Genomic DNA, 20,872 nt, shown 5'->3' on the forward strand with positions numbered 1-20,872 from the left:
GTGACCAAAAAGGGGGAGACAAAAAGGATGATCAAAAATAGTTGCACAGTTGCAACTCCTTGCAACTACTCGCAAAGTTGTTGCAAGGTGTTGCGTGGCGAGTCATTGGTGGGGTTTTGGCTTTAGGTCATCTGCCGCTGACGTGCAAAAAAGGCAACTCAGACACGTGACAAACAGAACTAAAAAGAAAAAAATAAGCCGACAAAATTGTTGCACTACTGGAGCACTATACCATTTAAGCTGATACATTAAAAGCAATGATTAGACTTCTTAAACATTTTTTACAAAAATATACACTCAATATATATATATATATATATATATATATATATATATATGAAGAAAAAATAGCTAAAATACTGCTATAGATAGGGGTACGAGTATTTTTGCATGGCTTTAGGCATGTTTGTGCGTGTCATCCATCTTCACTGACTTTTCACATCATCATTCATTATCATTCTTGGTTTTGTTTCTGAAGAAGTACTCTTGTATTCTTGTAATGTATTGGCATCATTTAATTAGGCCCATCAAGGCAAAGGTAAATCGCATAGACTTTTTTTGGTGCATGCTGCTGCACTGCACAGCGCCACAAGCCACTGCCGTGTGGCTTTCGTTGACTGCCTAGTAGTCAGTGAAGTCTATAGGCCTATCCCATAGCCCTAAAGAGACTCACTCTGTGATTGGGTAGTTCGTTGTTAAGGCAACCGCGGATGCAATATTGTTCAAATTAAATCAAATCAAATGTGTAGTAGAAATAATATAGATATTATTATAGTGTTACCAAATATTCTGTGAGGAATAATTACACAGACATGTAGTAGCCTGGTTTCATAGTCAAAATAATGTAGCTCTTAGTAGCTAGTATAGTTGCTTGACAACCAACTAGCCAATCCTTGGCGCCACCAATCAAATCCCTCAGGCAATGGGAACTAGACCCCGATACCTTATCGAAGAGGAATCTGGAGCGCACACAAGGCTTTCGTTCACACACTCAGTGTGCGTGTACCATTTGCCCATGGCGGTGCAGAGCAGTGGCGCCGTGGCAAGCCTCTCCTCGGAATAATCGGAATTCGAGCAGAACCAACAACGTCTCCCCAGATCTATCAAGGAAAAGGCCGGGCAAATAATGCGTTTTGACAGAAAATCCGGCGCCTGTCATTCACTCGTGCCTTTGAGATTGAGAAGAACATCGTCAGGGAGTTCACACGTCCCTGTGCGTCGACGAGGGGGCAATGTTTATTCTTTCCAAGTCGTAGTTTATCATATGTAAAGAAAAAGAGGGTGTGACGGACAATATTAGTGACAGTGATCGCAGCGCAAGGGCACCGAATGCTGTCTTCGGGAGGGACGCGGTAACACTGTCTTCAGGCCGGGTCATCTTCTCTCTGGTTTCGCGCAGTGCTTCAATCTGAAGTGCTGGAGCCGCTCTGCAAGGATGCAGGTGAAAAAGCACAGGGACTCGGACAGGAGCAGCGGAGACATACTCAAACAAGATGACCCCAGCAAAGCCTCATGCTTCTCGAATATCAAGATATTTCTGATAGCGGAATGCGCCCTGATGTTGGCACAGGGCACGGTCGGAGCATACCTGGTGAGTAGATTATTACATAGACAGACAGACTGTTGGGGGGGGGGGGGGGGGCTTTAGTCTGCAGCCCCAAGTGGGCCATAGGCAACTGCTCGCGAGACGTCGGTTTTATAAATCAAGTGGTGGGTGATACGATCATTATACACATACTATGTCACTATCCTCCTACCAGTACCATGCAATGTTATACAAACACGGCCTTATTGGGATTTGGGTTCTGCTTGTATGATAGTTGCATGCATGCACCACATTGAGGTGGTAATCATCAAAGTACTGTCAAACGTGCAGCAGTCGGTACTGTGCGTGCAACGTGTGACATAATGACACATATAACAAGTAACCGGCTAGGTGGGCTTGTTGTGTTGCTGCGTCCACAGCCATGGTTGGCTCTCCCCCAACAGACAGCAGAGCGTTTCCATCGTTTGAATGAATAGCTCATTCTAATGTAATTACACGTGCAGTGATTCTGCAGCCTGCCATTAGCATCATTTGAAAATGTATTTATTTATTTATTTACTGCGGTATTAGACCAACAATGAACGGGTACCCTAAATGGGACATGCTGCATGCATATTTTTAGTGTTGAGCTAGTAAAATTATGATGATGATAATAGGCTAATAATAATAGTTTGGAAGATAGTAGCCTATAGGCCTATTGTATTTTAAGATTGTTTATTTCATATTCACATGGGAATTTACTAAAATTTGTATTTAGCCTACTAAAATTGTGAATATTTACAGTAGCTTATCCACAAGGCTACATACTAGTTGCCTAAACATGTATTTTACTAAAACATGCCTAATTTAATAGTTATACAGTGTTAACCATCACCAAGGTCAAGGGGCCATAAATTGCAATTCACAATGAAGAATTTAAGACTTTATCATTCAATTATATTTCCTTCCATTGTTTTATTATTTAAGTTTTTCTGTATTAGCTGCTAGAATCATTGTCAATGACACCTCTGATGATGAACAAAACATTTTTACCTTTAGTAGCCTATACCTTTTATGGATCGAATCTTAACAGTACAACAATGCATGATGATGTGGTCAAACATAAAAACATTAATACATTAATTAATTTGTCATTTGAAAGTCTCCTGATAAGTATTTGCACAATTTCAGGAACACCCTGCAATACAACCTTTTCACAGTTCCAAGTTAAACTCATAAAAACTTCACACAGGTGTTTATTTGTTCAGCAACTGTTTACTTTCTAAGAAACACTGTCTCTATTGAATGACAGTCAAATAGACTGAAGTGAACTAGCATATTTGGAATGCAACATATACATTCTGTATGGAGCCTCAAGCTCTATACCTTGCACCTCACCTGAAGAGGCAGGGCTGCCAGGGCAGCTTTTCAGTCAGAATGTCATCCTGCTGGAAGAGACACTTGCTCGTGAGAATCTAATAATTGATGTCTTGTATTACAGAAAAAGCACAGCAGCTGTGTTGTTTTGTTCATAACAGCCCTCCAATTTTGGCCACCTGTTCAAACATGCCAATTTGAAGAGTAAACTCAGGGCATGAGGTGAGGATTGCAAATGATGGTCTCGGGTGTGAGTGAGAGGAACAACACGATTTGCCTGGACAAACACATGAGGCTATTTGTTATGCTTTATCATTGCAAACACAACAGTGTTACCTTCAATGGAGCCCATTTTACATGGCCTGTGGTTCAGGGAGAGCCTTGTGCTGCGCCACATGAGCTATTGTTGTATCCATGATTGGATTGATGCGACTTACAGTAAGAGTGTGCAGGCCGTTAAGGGCCAAAACCCAAGTGCCACGGGGCGTGCTCTCCATTAGTGGCTTACAGCACAACTTACTCATCTTAGCGACACAACCATCTTGATGTTCTTGTTATTACTGGAAATGCCCACAGAAGAACCAGTTTAATGCATGGGATTGTTGAGTCCTGATTTGCGTAGATTGCGTTGTGTAATGTAAAAAGGGTCTTACCTGAGTGTTAATTTAACCACTTCCCAAATTCTGGGGATGTCATAATAGGTGAACATTTTGCAAGAATAACCAAACATTCCTCAAAATGGTATATTTACAACTTACAAGCTATGTAAATGACATGTATGTAGTATGTACATGTTGCATTACAAACATGTTGTGATGTTGTAGATTGGATATGTTCAGGGAAGAGATTTGGTATAGGGAGGGGGGGGGGGGGGGGGGGGCATTTCTTATAAATCCAGGCTAATTCATAGTCAAATCCTCACTGTTAATTAAACTCTTATGGAAGTGTAAACTCTAAGAATGTTTACAACTTTGGAATTAGATTAACACAGGATTTTATTCTGTGGCAATGTATAGTGACGTGGACTTTGTGTCTCACAGTACACTGCAAGAGGCAAGAGCTAAATCTTTTTTTTAATAATCTTTTTAAATTCATACACTATTGTCCTTCAGACAACTATCTTATTATTTGACTGTCACGATGGTACCACTATCAGATTATAAGATCTTTCACAAAGCAGGAAAGAACCTGAGGTGGATGTGGACTTTTGTTTGGAAAAAGTCTGTATTTATATCTCAGGAAGCTGGAATTCAGTGTGCTTATGCAGTAGGCATTCTCCTGTTTACAGAAAGTATTTTGGAATGTATTTCGATTGCCAATGAAGGTGGTCTTACCTTCAGACCACACATTGTTAATCAAAACAACTGGAAACAATATTTTACTGGTTATGTAAGCACACAATTCATTGACAGTAGTTCTCAAATGACTGTTTAGAGCTGGATGGGTTCGTATTGGCAGTGGCACCTGTTTTATCTAACTACTTGCCTGTATAAGTCTGTAAAGCATGCATTCTCTTATTGTGTTGTTGTAGTCCTTTTTTCTTTTGCTCTTCAGACAAAAATCCAATGTGATTACAATCTGGATAGGCCAAAAATCTGAATTTAACATAACATAACATAAGATAGTGGTTAAATCTCAAATCTTTTAAATAATGTATTTGGCCACAGTCTCACATCTGAAAATATTTTGACAGGTCCCCAATACCAGATTTGTGAAAATTATTCAAAATTGTTTAGATGGAGCTTGTAGATAGAACTTGTACCTTGTAGATTAAAAAAGCCATTGTATGTATGCTTAAAGTGATTTAACTGAGTGATTCTAATGCTATGTTAACTAATTTAGCTGGGAACCTAAGGACCCCTGGGGGTCCCCGGTCCGCTCTTTGAGAACCACTGGCAGAGGTACAAACATACAGTATTTAATGTGGGAAAAGGGGGCTTGGCCCCCACAAATTAATTACACTGCTGAGCTCAGAGAAGTAGTTGACTACTGTGCGTCACACTGTCTGAGACCTGAGATAATGGAATTGGATCGGATTGGGTGGTAGCTCCCATCACTCTACTGTACTTTGGTGCACTGTTCAACAGTGAGTGTTATGCCTCTAATTTATGCTACATCACGTGCCAAAATAGCCAATCTACAAGCTCATGAAGCATCGCATCCGCATTGCGAATCAGCTATTTATGTATAAATCATGCTTTAGCCGGCCGGCCGCTCAGGGGTGGCACAGTGGTAAAGTAGCTGCCGACCACTGCAGAGTCTAAAGCCCAAACCACACCAGTTCCAACTCCTTGCAACTTGTCGCAATTCCTTGCAACAAAACAGTTTTAAGGTAAGCCACACCAATGCAACTCCTTGCAACTGCCATTGAGGATAATGGTTGCAACTTGCAAGTAGTTGCATGTTGCAAGGACTTGCGTGGCGATCATTGGTCAAGGGTTTGAATCCACCGCGTTGCATCCGGCTTTGTCAAGCGTCTAGAAGGAAGTGTTGGGTGGGAGAGTAGGACGAAGGCTATACGTCCACCTGGTGGGGGCTTCTAACTGTCAGGTGAGCCAGTAGGTTACAACAGCAGTGACAACAGACAGAAATGTCTGTGGGGAGAAATCAATTATTAGCATACGGACGTTTCTACTCTGCCACAATGTTATGCTTCCCACACACACGGGCAGATGCAAAAGATAAAGATGCTCACAGACAGTGTATTTGTGTAGGCTAGTCGTTAAGCAGCAGGAGGACGTTTGTTAGCAGCTCAACCAAACCAAAACAAACGTCCAACATAGATAAAAGTAATTACTCACCTACTGCTGCAGGTTCCATAAGTAATCCCAGTGTTGTTCAAGATGCATGGTTTTAAATAATTATGGTTGCGTGGTTCAGCGACTACCACTATGACTATGAGAGGAGCACGTAACTTTGGGAAAGTGTCATAGTAGCTTGTTTACAACTGAAATTGACTTGCCACGTGTAATGATTAGTCAACACTAGTTTTATTTCTAAGTCTACTTACAGGAGACTTACAGTCTACTGCACAGAGCTCAAGCCATAGTACAATATGGTGTCAACTGGTTGCTTATGGTTGGCATTTGTTCTGAGGATGAGAGGAATATGAGAGTGTTTTAAGGCCAACTCTCCATGGTTCCAGGAATGTTTGATCTGGGAAGCCACATTGTCTACTAGTAGATGCTGCTGTAGAAGCTTGGATTGAACTCTCTTTCTTTTCTCCCTCTTGCATGGCTGTTTGATTAATAGCTTTATTGAATAAAAATAAAAAATAAAGTACAGCCGAACAAAATCATTTGCATACAAAACCTCTAAACATTCCGTGAGTCGGCATAATCAATCTCCCATTCGTTTTCTGCTGAGCGACTCAAGATTTAACATTTTGATGACAATGGCATTTGTGAGATGGGAGACAGAAATGGGATAACGCTCAAAGGTGCATTCAAAATTGTGGATTCACAGATACCCTTTTTTATGACCCAATCACCCACTATAACCATTATATCACAAACGTATGTAGTTGTGGAAAAACAACAACAAAAAACATGTTTTTATTATTTCTGTCCTATAGGCTGTACATATACATCTGTGTCTGTGATGGGGGACTGTGATAATCAGTACATGGGCTCTGTGTCTCCAGAGGATCCCACTTTAACAGACCTCAGTTAGAGTGGGTAGATCCTATGGGGAAACACAAAGCCCCCCAGGTACCCCATGGACCTCACACCCCGAGGTACCAGGGTTATCTGTGAGCGCTTGGGGTAGGAAGCTCAAAACAAGAGTCAGTAGCAACAGCAGAACAAGTTGATTTTTCACAAGCACAACGCTCAAATTGCATGTTCCTTACAAATTGGGCACCATTTAAAAGGCCAATAAACAGGTTTTCCAATGGTATAAAAGTGATTGCCAAAAAGCATTGTTACAACAGAAAAATAATCTACCAAACACAAATTTCTGAACTTCGCGGTGGTACAGTGCCTAGAAAACACGTCCTGTCTGATTGGGGTCCAAGCCAACCAACCAAGCCCAACATAGCCTGGTGGGAATTGCCAGGGTAATGGAAAATAGTCATGCCCTTCCCAGGGCAATTTGGGGCTGATCTGAAAATAGTATGAGAATTGTTCAGACATTGTGATTCACATGGGCACAGTTTGTTCCCAGATATCATATCACACGACACGTCACATGTTTAATCACGTCCAACTATGGCTGATGATCAGTGATCACCACCAGGGGCACCTAAATAAACTATAGTATTCGCGTTCTCCGTTTAAGTCAGAAGTTATGATGCCCCCACCTATTTCAAAGAACAGAACAGGAAAAAGAGAGTGCTTGCGGTAGGCAGTCCAGTAAAGAGCTGTGGGAGTAAATGTCGCAGTGCCTTGGTTAATCAGAAACAGAGCAGTGGATCCTGAAGGGGAATGCCTCTTGGCAGGGAGGAGGTTTTAACTCAACCACAATGTGGAACATTTGAATAGTGCTGTGAGTCAGTATATTCCAAAGGAAAAAATAATTTAAGGGCTTGTTCTCGATATTGTGGTATTTTCATGCAATGTGAAGCTCATCTCCTCAGGTCGAAACCTATTCACATCATGCCACCAGATGTGAAATGCCATTTGAGAGGAAAAAACTAAAAGTTATACTTAACCTTACATTACCTGCAGTGTGTAAACGTTCATTATTTAACTGATTCTAAAATAAAGGGATATCTTTGGGTTTCTGTGCCTTGTTTCCTGTTGGTTTTGCATCAAGTTGCATTTTCACTCCATTGAACATCCCATGACCCGAATAACTGCATAATTATTGTTTTTTAATTTCTTCTAGGTGAGCGTTCTGACCACCCTGGAGCGACGGTTCAACCTTAAGAGTGCTGACATCGGGGTGATCGCCAGCAGCTTTGAGATTGGTAACCTGGCTCTCATCCTGTTTGTCAGTTACTTTGGGGCCAAAGCCCATCGGCCACGGCTGATTGGCTGCGGGGGCATCGTCATGGCCCTCGGCGCCCTCCTCTCAGCTTTGCCGGAGTTCCTAACGAAGCAGTATGAGTATACAGAGATCATGTGGCGGACTGATTCTAGCCGCGATGTCTGCTCCAACACCAGCAGCCAAGCGGCGCAGCAGGCAGAGAACAAACTTTGTGCCAACAAGGCCAACACCAACATGATGTACCTCCTGCTTATTGGAGCCCAAGTACTGCTGGGGATCGGGGCCACCCCAGTGCAGCCCCTGGGCGTGTCTTACATCGATGATCATGTGAAGAAGAAAGACTCGTCACTCTATATAGGTAAGCCATTCCCTACAGGCCAGATAAAGTAAAAGGGGGACAAAAACAAGGCAAATGGATGGCTATCACACTGGCATTTAAAAAATCAATTTGTTACAGCACTCTTATTTCCTAAGGTAGTTACATCAAACAGAAACATCACAGCCATGGATGTGCATTGAAGTCTGCAGTGTTAATTTAACTCTGGATTCATTTGGGTTCATTACACTTTTTAAGTGTTTACACACTAAGGGCCCTATTATGCATGTCTTAAGTACCAGGTCTTATTACTTAACTTAAGACCTGGAGGCGTGGTCAATGCTGTTTGGCCACTCAGAATAGCCAAATGGCATTGATCACGCCTCCAGGTCTTAAGTTAAGTAATAAGACCTGGTACTTAAGACACGCATAATAGGGCCCAGAGAGTTTATGTTGTGCAATTAATTCAAATTACTTGAAACTGCTATTTTGACATGAGAACATCCACGCAGAACGTGAATGTAACGAAGTAATAAAGCAATCTGTCATCAGTTTTCAACGCTAGGTCTATTTGTTTTACCGCAAACAAGCATCAACCTGTATGAAAATTTCGTCAAACTCGAGTTACGGGTCTATTTGTGGCAATCTTATTGTTCTCTCAGAGTTAAATGAACACTGCAGATTTTACTGCGTTTGTATGCTGTCCATTCACAGCCAGAAGGTAAGGGGGGGGGGGGTGTGTGTGTGTGTGTGTGTGTGTGTGTGCGCGGCGGCTGACTCCTGTATTGTAATTGTACAGTACCCTGCTTCCCTTTGTCTCCTCACTTTTTGTCCATGTGACTGCCAGGTGAGCAGATCTAGCAGCTTTTTAATCTCCATTACGATGCTTCTGTTGGCAAGCGGGACAGATAGGGGTTAAATATCTCTACTCCCCTCAATCCCCTCTCAAAGGCAAGATGCTGCTGATGTGGCTTTTCAGAGCTTAAAGGTGCATTCAAAGCACTTTCTGGCCAGATTCAAATATTATACTGTGATTGCTGGGGATATGTCTATGGTTTGCTGTCGTTGGCTGAATCTTGGAGCCTCTTTTGATATTTCTATCCCATTTTGTAAGTAGTTTTACTAAATCACTTGGATCAGCTACATTGGTTCTCCTTTACCTCATACACAAATGTTGCACGAAGGCTTAATTTCCTCCAAAACATCAAACTATACCCCTGTACGAGAATTACTTTGCCATTAAGCCATACAACATATGCAATGCATAACATTACGTGAAAGAAACTTGCTTTGAAGATCTGTCGTCAAGGTGACAAAGGATCACATCCAACGCATAAGTGGCTTGTGCAGCCTTTCTTTCATTCATTTTTCTTGTTAACGAGGGGGCTGTTGGAAAGCAAGCCTCGGCCACAATTCCATATAATGGCTTTACTTGTCTGCGGGGAACCTGGCTGCAATTTGTTGTCCAAACCATAGTGCACCTGCCTTTTGATGGGAAGAAACGAGGTGTGTCAGACAGTGTTGTGTGTGCCGTCCGAAAGAGCATATAATAGACAATGAGTTCAGAGACTGATCAAAGCCTAAACGTATACAGTACTTTGTGTATGGCTGCATTGCTTGCCAAAATCTTCAATGCCGAAGCAATGCAAAGTGTAAGTTTAATTTAACACACATACATGTCGTACACACATCACATAGCTTTTGAGTTTTTATTCACATTTCACACAGCTGCATGCATACAGCATGTCCGTTGTCAGTCAAATACAGATGTGACCCGATAACAGAGGCCGCAGCAGTATTTATTGTCTTATCACAGGGCCAAATCTAACTTTCCTAATCACTTTTAAAATAAAATATATATATATATATATTAAGCTACAACAGCATGCTCTGCTTTGCCCATAAACCTTTGCCACCACCCACAGTGCCTTGTTCATCATGTACAGTAGAATGCTGACTCGCGCTGACTGAAGTTTGGCAAGGGGGAGATTTGGTCCCGTCCTCCTCTGATAAGCTACAAGGAGAGCTGGAGGAACAAACAACCGGCGAGGAGTGACAAACAATGTGGTATTGAGTTGTGCTCAGCTGATCGTTCTAATCCCCATGCTGCAAGGCGTGTCATGTGCCCACTGCAGCCATGAATGAATGGAGTAGATTGTCTGAATTTCTGTAAGATTTCTTTTCACTTGCCGATAATGTATTCTGATTATTCATCCTTGTGCACACACACCCGGTTCCACATTGTTGCAGCTTTGGGGCCAAGTTGTGTTTGTGCAAGCGTGGTCATTGCTTAAATTGTTTGCTTGTTTCCTGTAGGTTTTTTTAAGCCCAGCTTTCTCTTAGGTCTGCAGGGCACGACTCTGGTTATATTCTCATTCATTATTCATGTAAAAGAAAACAATGCTGAAAGGTGGTGTTATTTAATTTAAAAAATAAAAATAGACTGGTGGTGATGCTTAAAAGGCTCCTCTAAAGTTTGTTTTAAAGTACTGTTCGTTAACGTTTCGATCTTATTAGATCTTCATCAGGACATATAAAGAGCTTTATAAGCATCACCAGTGTGCAGACCTTTTCTTTTTGATATTTCTGTTAGTCTTGCACCTGGGCCACGGATGTGCGTGCACTACCTTCTTCAAGCATCATTTTGATTTGACACTGAACTTAACTTATGGGTATTTCGATTCAAAAGGCCCAATATTAAAGTTACAGTGATTTTCGCCCCCAGAGACCATCACCCTTCTTTAGAAGCTCTAGAAAGCTCTTCTCGTTCCATCTCTGTTTATATTCCTCCCGATGATTGGAGAGCTCCGATGATTGGAGAGGGCTTGACAGGGAATGCTGACACGTTGGAAGAGGTATAGTAAGAAAGAAATGAGAGAGGGGATGACTGGCGGAATCCGAGGGGTGAAATTCAACCGTAGCACATGATACTCAGAAAGGGAGAAGACAAACGTGAAAAGGAAAGCTTCCTCTGCGATGTGTCACTATGAGCCATCTCCAACTGTGACATTGCCGGATTATGACTGGGGTGCTACTGTACGTGTTGCTGAATGCATGAATATTCAGCCACAGCTCTGAGGAACACTTATGCACACGGCGCACATCATTTTGGAGCCCAGGTTTTTGAAGTGAAGACACAACTAAATGTGTGATGGTACCGTGTCGTTTTTGGGAGATCAAAGTGGAGATCAAAAACATCCTTTGCTTTCCCATTACAATACTTGTCCTGTGCGTATAGCTGATGTCGCCTGACTCGCCTCCCCCTTATATCGTAGCAAGATGTTGGCTGCTACTGCTGCTGATGTCAGTGTATATTTCCCCCCAGCCAAGTGTTATTGTTATAATTAGTCAGTGAGCTAAATGTTCAGGTAATGGGTGCATGACATCAGAGGAGGCAGGGCCCGCCCTGTTATAGTAATGTGTGGTGAGAGCGAGGGAGAGCAGAGAGCCTTGGAGAAGAGCCATAATTACAGAGTAAGGCAGGAATGCCAACCAGCCAGCCAAGAGGTGGGCTGGTGTGGCCATGCATACCACACACAGCACTGTGAAAAACAACTCACTTCTCCATATAGTAAAATCCTTTGTGTTAATTTGACTCTGTACAGTACATGTCTGTAAAGTACACTCTCAGAGTTACAAATGGATAAATTAATACTGAGGATTTTACTGTGCAGAGGCCCAGGGCTGTAGCTGTCTGCCTCTGTCTCCCCGATTTATTGAGCATGCATGTACCACCAGACGCGCCTTGCTGCTGTTTAAACAGTAGGAAGACAAGTTTAAACAGTGTCTTTTCAATCTGCGTCCTCCTCGTGTGTGAAGACATTTCATAGAAACGATTTCCACCTACCATATGTTTACTACAGAACATTACTTTTCTGTGAATGTTCATGTTTTAGTAGTAGATATTTTGGATCTCCTGCGCGTAAAGTTGTGTGTTTTCTAGAAATACCGGTAGGCGAAAATGTGATGCTCATTATCACCGTAAACACATTGCTTCATATTCAAAACAATGCCAGATTTAAGCAACAACTGCATGTGATGGTGTAGTGTTGTAACTTACGTCTAGACGTAGGCAATCATGTAGGGCCAAAGGAAACAAACCATTGGTGAGTTTGCGTCAACAGGATTTCCACGCCCACTCACAGTTCCTGACCTTTCAATAGCCAAAGCTAAATATGTCCCTTCCCACAGGGCCCTGGCTTGCAAAAATATACTGCACAGGACATGCATGTACAGAGCAGAGCTTAAAAGTGACGTTGTACCGTGCACATGGTGGAAACCCCGCCTGCTAGTCTCATGAAGTCCCATGGCCTTGGGCCTCTAGCATTTGAAAGATCAATAGAGACGTCATTTAGGCCTACAGTATGGTGGTATACACTATACAGTCTTCACCATGCATACAGAAGGGTTTTGGAATACATACTGTATCCTTTTACAAAGCATACGTTTTTATTTTATTTAACCACTTTCAACTATCCCTATTTTGGGCATGTCATTATAGGCGACCATTTATTTAAATTGTTCAAAAATAGCAGATCTGTCAAGCTACAAGCTGTTTCGTTGTACAAAATAATACAAAATAATTAATAAAATAGAGAAAAAAATATAAAAAATGTAAATATAAATACCAGTAAGACGCCTGAGGGCGTGCACGCAGGGCGGCAGACTGCTGAGTGTACAGGGTTCGATGAGGTCAGATCAACTGTCAACATATGGAATGTCAGAACAGGTCAGCTCCATACAGCATATGGAGATCTAAGGGTGGTAGTGGGGACATTCTCTTGAGTGTACATGGTTTGATGAGGGCACAGCCCAGGTAGGGCCAGGCCTTAATTTTCGGGGCTGTTGAGAACTCCAGTTTTCGCCGGCTGCTGGGCACGGCTGCACTAATAACTTTGGGACAGGCCCATCTAGAGTTTGAATGGACAGGTGGGCCTGTTGAGAACTCTAGTTTTCCCCGGCTGCCGGGTGCGGCTAACCTGACTATCCCGCCTCTAGCTGCTGCTGATTGGCCAGGCCGTTTTGTGGCCGGGCATCAAGTCTGCCTGAGAGTTCCCAGATGGGAGCAGGAGGGGGGAACCCAGTGTACTCTCTGCTGCCCCATCTGGCGGAGTCAGGTTAGGGTGCGGCTGCACTAATAAGTAATAACTTTGGGGCAGGCCCGTCTAGAGTTTGAGATTTGAATGGACAGGTATAAGTCAAAAGGGAGACATCGAAGAGGAAGGATGGATGAGGAAGGATCAACATATGGAATGTCAGAACAGGTTCTGAAATATATCCATATATGGAGATCTAAGGGTTTGAGGTCAGATGTAGAGTTGCTGGCCAATAGTGATGACATCAGGGATCTCCATACAGTATATGGGCTTAACCCATTTAGGCCTGAGGCCGATTCTAAAAACGCCTCTAAATCCTGACCTGTTTTTCTGAAAAACTTCAAATATTTATATAGCAGCATTTTTTGAGTGGTGTAAACCACTCCTACAACTGGCTTTTGTGTGCAGAAAAAAATGAGCATGGTTGCTATGTTCAAAATAATTTCTGACGTAATTAAATCACACCCGGGTGAACTGGATGACCGTAGCAACCATGGTCATTTTCTCTGCACAAAAAAAGCCAGTTGTGAAATCACATCCAGGTGTGATTTCATTACGTCAGATCAGAGCTGATCAGGCTATATAATACCTTACCTTATATAATACCTCACATCGGACAAAAACTCCAGCTGAATCAACTTCATGGTCACAAATCATCACATCAGAAGACGAGTCTACCTAGCCAAAGATCTTTAACGTCAGACATTACGTCAGACCACAGCTGATCATGCTATATAAAACCTTACACCACTCAGTTCACACGGGTGTGATTTTTTTAATACTGTACATACTGTACAGAACCCCAAAATGGGTTCCCGTTCCTGAAGGGGTAAAACACCAAAAGGGGTAGGGAAACTTCACCCATTTTGCAAAAAAATATGTTAATGACGTAAAGAAGATTTAGAACACTTTCCTGGGGGTCTTTATGTGTGTAATATGTGCTTTTAGATATTTTAGATTTTAGCAGTGAGCCCAGTGTCTCTGATGTCATCGAAACTGGGCTCACTTACTTCCTGGACTACATGTTGTCTCAGTAAGACAGCCCTCCCCGTAACCACAAGGAGGAGCAGTGCATTATGGGAATTGTAGTCCAGGAAAGAAGTGAGCCCAGTGTCGATGACATCAGACACTGGGCTCACTGCTAAAATCAAAAATATCTAAAACCATGTATTACACACATAAAGCCCCCCAGGAAAGTGTTATAAATCTTCTAAACGTCATTACCATATATATATTTTTGCAAAAAGGGTGAAGTGTCCCTTAACTGCGACAGCAGGTTGCATATACATATACTATGACATCAGGGTCTCCACATCTCATGTCACGAGACCTGGGCACCATATATGCCCGGCACACTGACGGGAAATGCTCGATTCCATAGTTAACTGCGACCTTTGGTTGCAATAAAAAATAGATAAAATATAAAATAGAGGAAAAACCAAAAACAGACACACCTCTGTTGGTGTACATTTTGAGGCCTAACTGTACCAATGACAGCTGTCTCAGGAAAGCAGCAGCTCTGAAGAATGCACTGTCTGTTCCAGGCGATGGAGTGCCATAGAGTTTTACTGGCCAATACAAAGCAGCAGCTGACACACACTCACACAGGCATTTGCACATAGGCATATGCTAGCACGCACACACACAGTCAGACACAATCCATTCCACCCATGCAAAAGCACACACACGCACACGCACACACATTATTGCAAAGTGTATAGCCAAAGTAGGAATGACAGGCTCGCTGTGGGGAAAAACAAAGATACTTCTTATTGTGGGCTGGAAGATAAGTGCCCATACCTAGAGAATTAAAAGACTCCAATGGGCCTTTCACTTATTTATTGTTTGAAGGTCTAAACAATATTATGTCACGGTAAAATAAATTATTCAGACATTCTGCAACATATGGTATAGGCAGCCTAGCGTCTGAAGACAGTTTTGCACTTGCTAGTCTCAGTGCTGGATTTTTAGACCACACCGTTGTGTACTGCATTGGCCCTTTGGATTATAGCAAAAAATGTAATTGTGTATTTGATCAAATCATGCTCAGTAATCTCATTGAAGAATGCCACTCAAGCATCAGGTCGATTTGACAAAGCGATGGCTAGTTTGCCATGGCTGGAAAAGGCCTCGGAGCGATTCTTGAGGGACCTGTCAGCATTCCTGTTAAAATGCCCGACTCCAAACAGTCGCTACAGTTGGGCGTGTTTATATAAGCTACTTAAACTCAGCGCATGTTAATGTCATCTTGAAGGATTAGACTCTAAATGGGTTTTTCCATCCCGGCCATAAGCTGCATGCTGAGTGTGCCTAGCAACACCCAGTTTGTTTTATTTCAAGACAATCAACGACATCATCACATCTCTAAAGTGTGTGTGTGTGTGTGTGTGTGTGTGTGTGTGTGTGTGTGTGTGTGTGTGTGTGTGTGTGGGGGTGTGTGTGTGTGGGGGTGTGTGTGTGTGTGTGTGTGTGTGTGTGTGTGTGTGTGTGTGTGTGTGTGTGTGTGTGTGTGTGTGTGTGTGTGTGTGTGTGTGTGTGTGTGTGTGTGTGTGTGTGTGTGTGTGTGTGTGTGTGTGTGTGTGTGTGTGTGTGTGTGTGTGTGTGTGTGTGTGTGTGTGTGTGTGTGTGTGTGTGTGTGTGTGTGTGTGTGTGTGTGTGTGTGTGTGTGTGTGTCACACACAGAAGGCGTGTCGGTCCTCACTAGTATTCTACCGCTCCCAGATTGCCCCAGAGACACTAAACAGTGTGGTCTTGTATGGTGGCGTGGACACAGTGGCTGCACTCAGCCAGGCTGCTATTGTTGGTACTGCGGGAGACAGAGGGCGGGTAACTTGTGATTAGCTTGTGTCCGCTTGGTCATTGTGGTCAACAGCATGGCACCGCTGTCTCTGAGATAATGAGCAATTATCCCCAAATACGCTGAGAATAAAATCATGTAAAACAATCAGACAGGAAGTGATCCAACGGAGGCCTAATGCTAAGCCAAGGTGATTGAATGGCTTCTCTAAATAACATGAGAGATTGTGCGTTCAATTTGGGGGGAAGGCAGTCATTATGGATGGCTAGTAGTGCCTAATTCATGCTCTGTTGTACAGCGGTGTTGCACACAGAACATGGCGGATCTACAGGCTCACAACAACGTGTTGCATCCTGCATGCGATGCGCCGTGAGCTTTGCTGATTGGCTATTTTGGTGTGTGACACTGTCATACAATGAAGGATAAATCAGGATCAAATTGTTGCTACTTGCCTCCCTTCAATAATGTCATCTGTCTCATCTCCAGGCTGCTAGTCATCCTCCTGGTGGAATATTGGCTAAAGCAAAGCACCTGCGTCGTACTCCCCCAGTACATCTGCTGTATGGAAATTAGAATTGGATGTATGCTTGCATTTATGCCTATACTGCAAGACATGATTTGGTCTGCTTACAAGCTGTCCTGGACTGTCTGCAAGATTTCCGGTTAGCCTGACCAAGTTAAAATTGTGACAGGTTGTGTGACATTCTAACTATTTTGAATGAGTGTGCTTGTATTTGTACTTTTAATTCTCTTATGAACATTTAATGATTTTATGATACAGGTGCAGTGCAGAGTGCAGACATTATTTGCCTAATTAAACTGTATTGGTGCCACTATTTGCTTAGTAAATTAAGTCTCATTGGAATGCTATAGCTGGAGCCTCGGAGCAGCTGACAATAAACCAACTTTATTGTCACATCACATCACACGATTACAGGTTTAATAGAGTGGCTGTTTTTTTGCGAGCAATTTCTCAATATTGCAGTTACAGGAAAAACAGGGAAAGAAAGAATAGAGAAGAAAAGAGCAGGGACATAGAATGTAGCTGATCTACAAGCTCACAATGTGTCGTGATGCCACATGATGTGAGCTTGTAGATCTGCTATATTTATAGCAGGAAATCGCCCAGCCCTATAGCAATAACACTACGGATTAAAAAGAAGGAAGTTGACTATGGGCCTACGTGTTTAATAGCTCTGTACATAGTAAAGTCTGTTCCTCATTTGCAACTGTAAAATCTGGTTATTAATCTACCTTGAGTGTACAAATGTATAGTGTACACATCAACATTAAATCCACTTTATTTGAGGTATTAAACCAATATTAGTTATTTGGTGAGATTAATGGTAGGTTTGTGCAATTGTTTTGCAGATAACTTAAAATTTCAATGATTCCCACATTTTTTATGCAAAACAACTTTCATAGGTTTTCACTCACTCACTCACTCACTCACTCACTCACTCACTCTGGGACTATGATCCTCACAAAGACATTCTGTTGCAGCATGTAGGAACTGCATGTAGTATGTGCAGGACCTGTAGTCTGTAGTTTGAGCAGGTCACAGAAGAGAGTAGCTTTAGCCAAGCCACTTACCATGTGACCAGCTCATCTATTATCTCTTGAGAATCTGGATGTTTAACAGACCTCCCTCATCATATGGCCAGTGGCCTCTGTTGTACAGACTACAGACCCTACCTCTGTCAGAGAGGGTCTGTGGAGGAGGTCTTTGTGTGGTAGTAAATAGGCCAATAAAACGGGTCAGTGTTGAACAGACGTGAGCCCACGGGCCGGCTCACCAGCGCATGCCGTGAGCCCACGGGCCGGCTCACCAGCGCATGCAGTGGAGAACTGTCCCAGTAACCTAAACCTGAGCTCCCTGCAGTGACCTGCTGCATGTCTGCTTGCCTTCCAAGACATGGTTGAGGCATCAGTTTTGTCCTGTCGCTGCAACTACAGTACATCGTCTGGACTTTGTCTGAGCCTTGAGCTGCTGGCTCAGGAAAGGTGAGGTTGGTTACTGGATCGGAGCAGGGAGGAAATAGCCTCATCATTTCCCTCTTGTGTCTCCAATCCCTGTGGTCTCAGTAAAGCTCTGCCACCATGCGGCCTTCTCAGACAATCTGGGTCAGGCCCTGTCGCTACTGATTAAAAAGGGGATTTTTTTTGTAGTACAGTAGGGGGAGGAGCGTGTGGATGGCAGAGGGGGGAGGAGGTAGATCATAAACACAACACAACATCAAGCCGTTGCCACAGAGATGCTGTTAGTGGCGACTCTTTGTTCCACTATTGGATTGAGATGCTCAGTTCTTCTCCACTGACGCCTGCCGGTTTCCCGCTGGCTGGCCCAGCGCCCACTGCAGAGGATGCAGCTGTCAGAGTGTGGCCTTCTGTAGAGAGACATGGCACCAGTGCTGGACAGTAACTCAAGTACGTTTACTCGAGTATGGTACTTAACCCTTGGACTGCCACCCCTAATAGCAGCTTTTCAGTGCCTTCAGCCAGCTCTATTCGTGAATTTAATTCATCATTTCAATGCCAATAGAACAATCTGTGATATACACAACATCTGTCATTTTAAGGCGGCAAGTATATAGTATTAGACACCCAGTCCTGATGGTGGTGGTAACTTCACCATCATACCGATTTGGACCGAATTCCGAATCTGACCGTCAATCATTTCCGGTTCAAAGGGTGTCAACATCTACTAGCTTTCTTCACTGTGTGTTACAGTGATCTGTCCCTGATTCCGTGTGATCGTTGTTTTTGTTATATCTAAGTCAAATTAAGCTCTAATCAACCCCCGAATATTTACGCATTTTGAGCAGCTATGCACATATAAGACCATGTGCGTGCGTGTGTGCGCGAGCGTGCACGCGAGGATTTCGGACCGTTTTAGGTGGACGAGATCGGCTGTTAGCAAAAAATGCTAAAACATGCTAATTCATTTAAAAAGAATCCCCCGATTATAGGGAATAAAACAAATACGTCAATTCCATCAACGGGAGGTCTGGATTAATTAATTACTCAACCGTCAACGGGAGTTCAAGGATTAAGTCAATTTATTAGTATTTTTTTTCTTTTTTGTTTTTTTGCAAGCACATGACCTTCACTCCACTACATTGAACTTAATACCCCCCTTATATTATACTGTAACATATATTTTAAACGAGTCACGGTATAAAGCGGTTTGAGCTTGTAGATCTGTACTGGAGACTGGAGTATGCTGCACTGCACGGCAGTGGTGGACGACGAACCGGGAATGCAGTTTAGAAATCACAGTGGGCTGAGCTTCCCGGCCCTGCCCTGCCCATTTATAACGGACTGGAAGGCTCAAGCAGGAGAGCTAGCTCATTTCCTAGACATGACCTTTGCCCCTAGCATGCAGTGGCTGCTCTTTTTTTTCTCTCCTCAGAGTTTAAGCTGACCTTGAGCAAGGTCTTTCCTGAAAATCTACAGGTTCACTAGTGGCTTTACCGCAAATCCCCAGCCTCAGTGATTGACTGGGTTGCTCTGTACGTCCCTAGGATTACCCAGTAGTAGCATGTTCAGCACTTTATCCCTGTATCAATGCTGACTTGGAGTGGATAACACTGCCTAATTAAATGGACTTGGATCAATAGGTAGCCAGTCATTATTACAAATGATGTGTTGTTGGATTCAGTGGACTTTATTTACTCAATGTCCAGAGTCAGACACAAGTGAATCCCCCCCCCCCCCCCCCCCTCGGTGAGGTCTCTCACCTTACTATCAGCACCGGAATGCATTCCATTATTATCTGAATATGCAGTACATCACCATATTTTAGTGGGGCATTTAGAGATGATGTCATTTTGAAATGCAACTCAGATGTTATTTAGTATCTTCTGTAAGTATCTCTGCACATCCACACATCTCTGGTGCCGCTAGAGAATCCTAAAGATGTCCAAATATGGAGTTCCTTCCGAGATTATTAATTTACAATATGTAAACGTAATCTCTCCCCGGCCTTCGGCCTTGCAGAGATAATGTGTCATGTGTGTCATAGGCTTTCTGATTACATTTCCTGAATGTCCAACGCAACCATCAAGCCCCTATGCTCATCGTTTCTCTTCCTCAGCAAGCATACAGCATATTTAATGTGCCGTTGTAATTGGTGGCAGCAGACGTAACATCGTATATGCAATTTGCTTCATTATCTACGTGTGCGTCTCCCCTGATCACGGAGGAAGGGGCACACATGCAGGCCTGGCATCTCCATCCTGGTAATTGGGCCAGGACACCTGCTGGAAGGAGCTGTTAACAGCTGCTGTCAATGAGCCCTGAACCCCTCCGTGCTTCTCTTCTTCAATAGGGCAGCTGTGGGCACTCAAACTGAGAGCAGTGCAAATGGCCTGCTGGATGTGACCCTGGCCTTGTGACTTACATTTCTTCCTTCCTGCCAACCAAAAAGCTCTGAATGAACCCAAAATGTCCCAGACGGGGTCCATTTTCACACTCGGAGTTAAATGAACACTTTACATTGTACCCCCTCCTCTTCTCCATCAGTTTCTATCATCTTTCTTCTTGCTCTCTCTCTTCTTCACTTGCTGACCTCATGCTGACAGAGACGGCAGTCTGGCACAGTGAGAATCTCACTGAGTTTCCAGGTCCACATCACTGAAAACATGCATGCCCAGTCTGTTTATGCAATCTCATGGCATGGAAAGACTATCATTACTATTGTTAATGGGAGTTGAAGCTAACATTAGTGTAATAATTGAAAATCGCTAGCTGTGCAGAGGAAAATATCGCTTAATTTGCCAGCAGGGACTCGCTCTGGCAGCATTGTCTTACAGAGTTTAAAAGCCTGTAAT

At 43.1% G+C, this 20,872-nt stretch overlaps 1 protein-coding gene across 2 annotated transcripts in view; it reads left to right on the forward strand.

Annotated features, from left to right (window-relative positions):
- Window positions 1-958: 958 nt before the first annotated feature.
- The window catches only part of slco3a1a (solute carrier organic anion transporter family member 3A1a), a 45,937-nt gene continuing 26,023 nt past the window's right edge, over window positions 959-20,872 (forward strand). For both annotated transcript variants that reach the window (XM_079500813.1, XM_079500812.1), the window contains exons 1-2: window positions 959-1,591; window positions 7,730-8,189. In XM_079500813.1, coding sequence (XP_079356939.1) covers window positions 1,436-1,591; window positions 7,730-8,189 — 616 coding nt within the window. In that variant the 5' untranslated portion in view covers window positions 959-1,435. The remainder of the gene's footprint in view (window positions 1,592-7,729; window positions 8,190-20,872) is intronic.

The sequence above is a fragment of the Electrona antarctica genome (assembly GCF_951216825.1).
Source record: "Electrona antarctica genome assembly, chromosome: 5".
Lineage (NCBI taxonomy): Eukaryota > Metazoa > Chordata > Actinopteri > Myctophiformes > Myctophidae > Electrona > Electrona antarctica.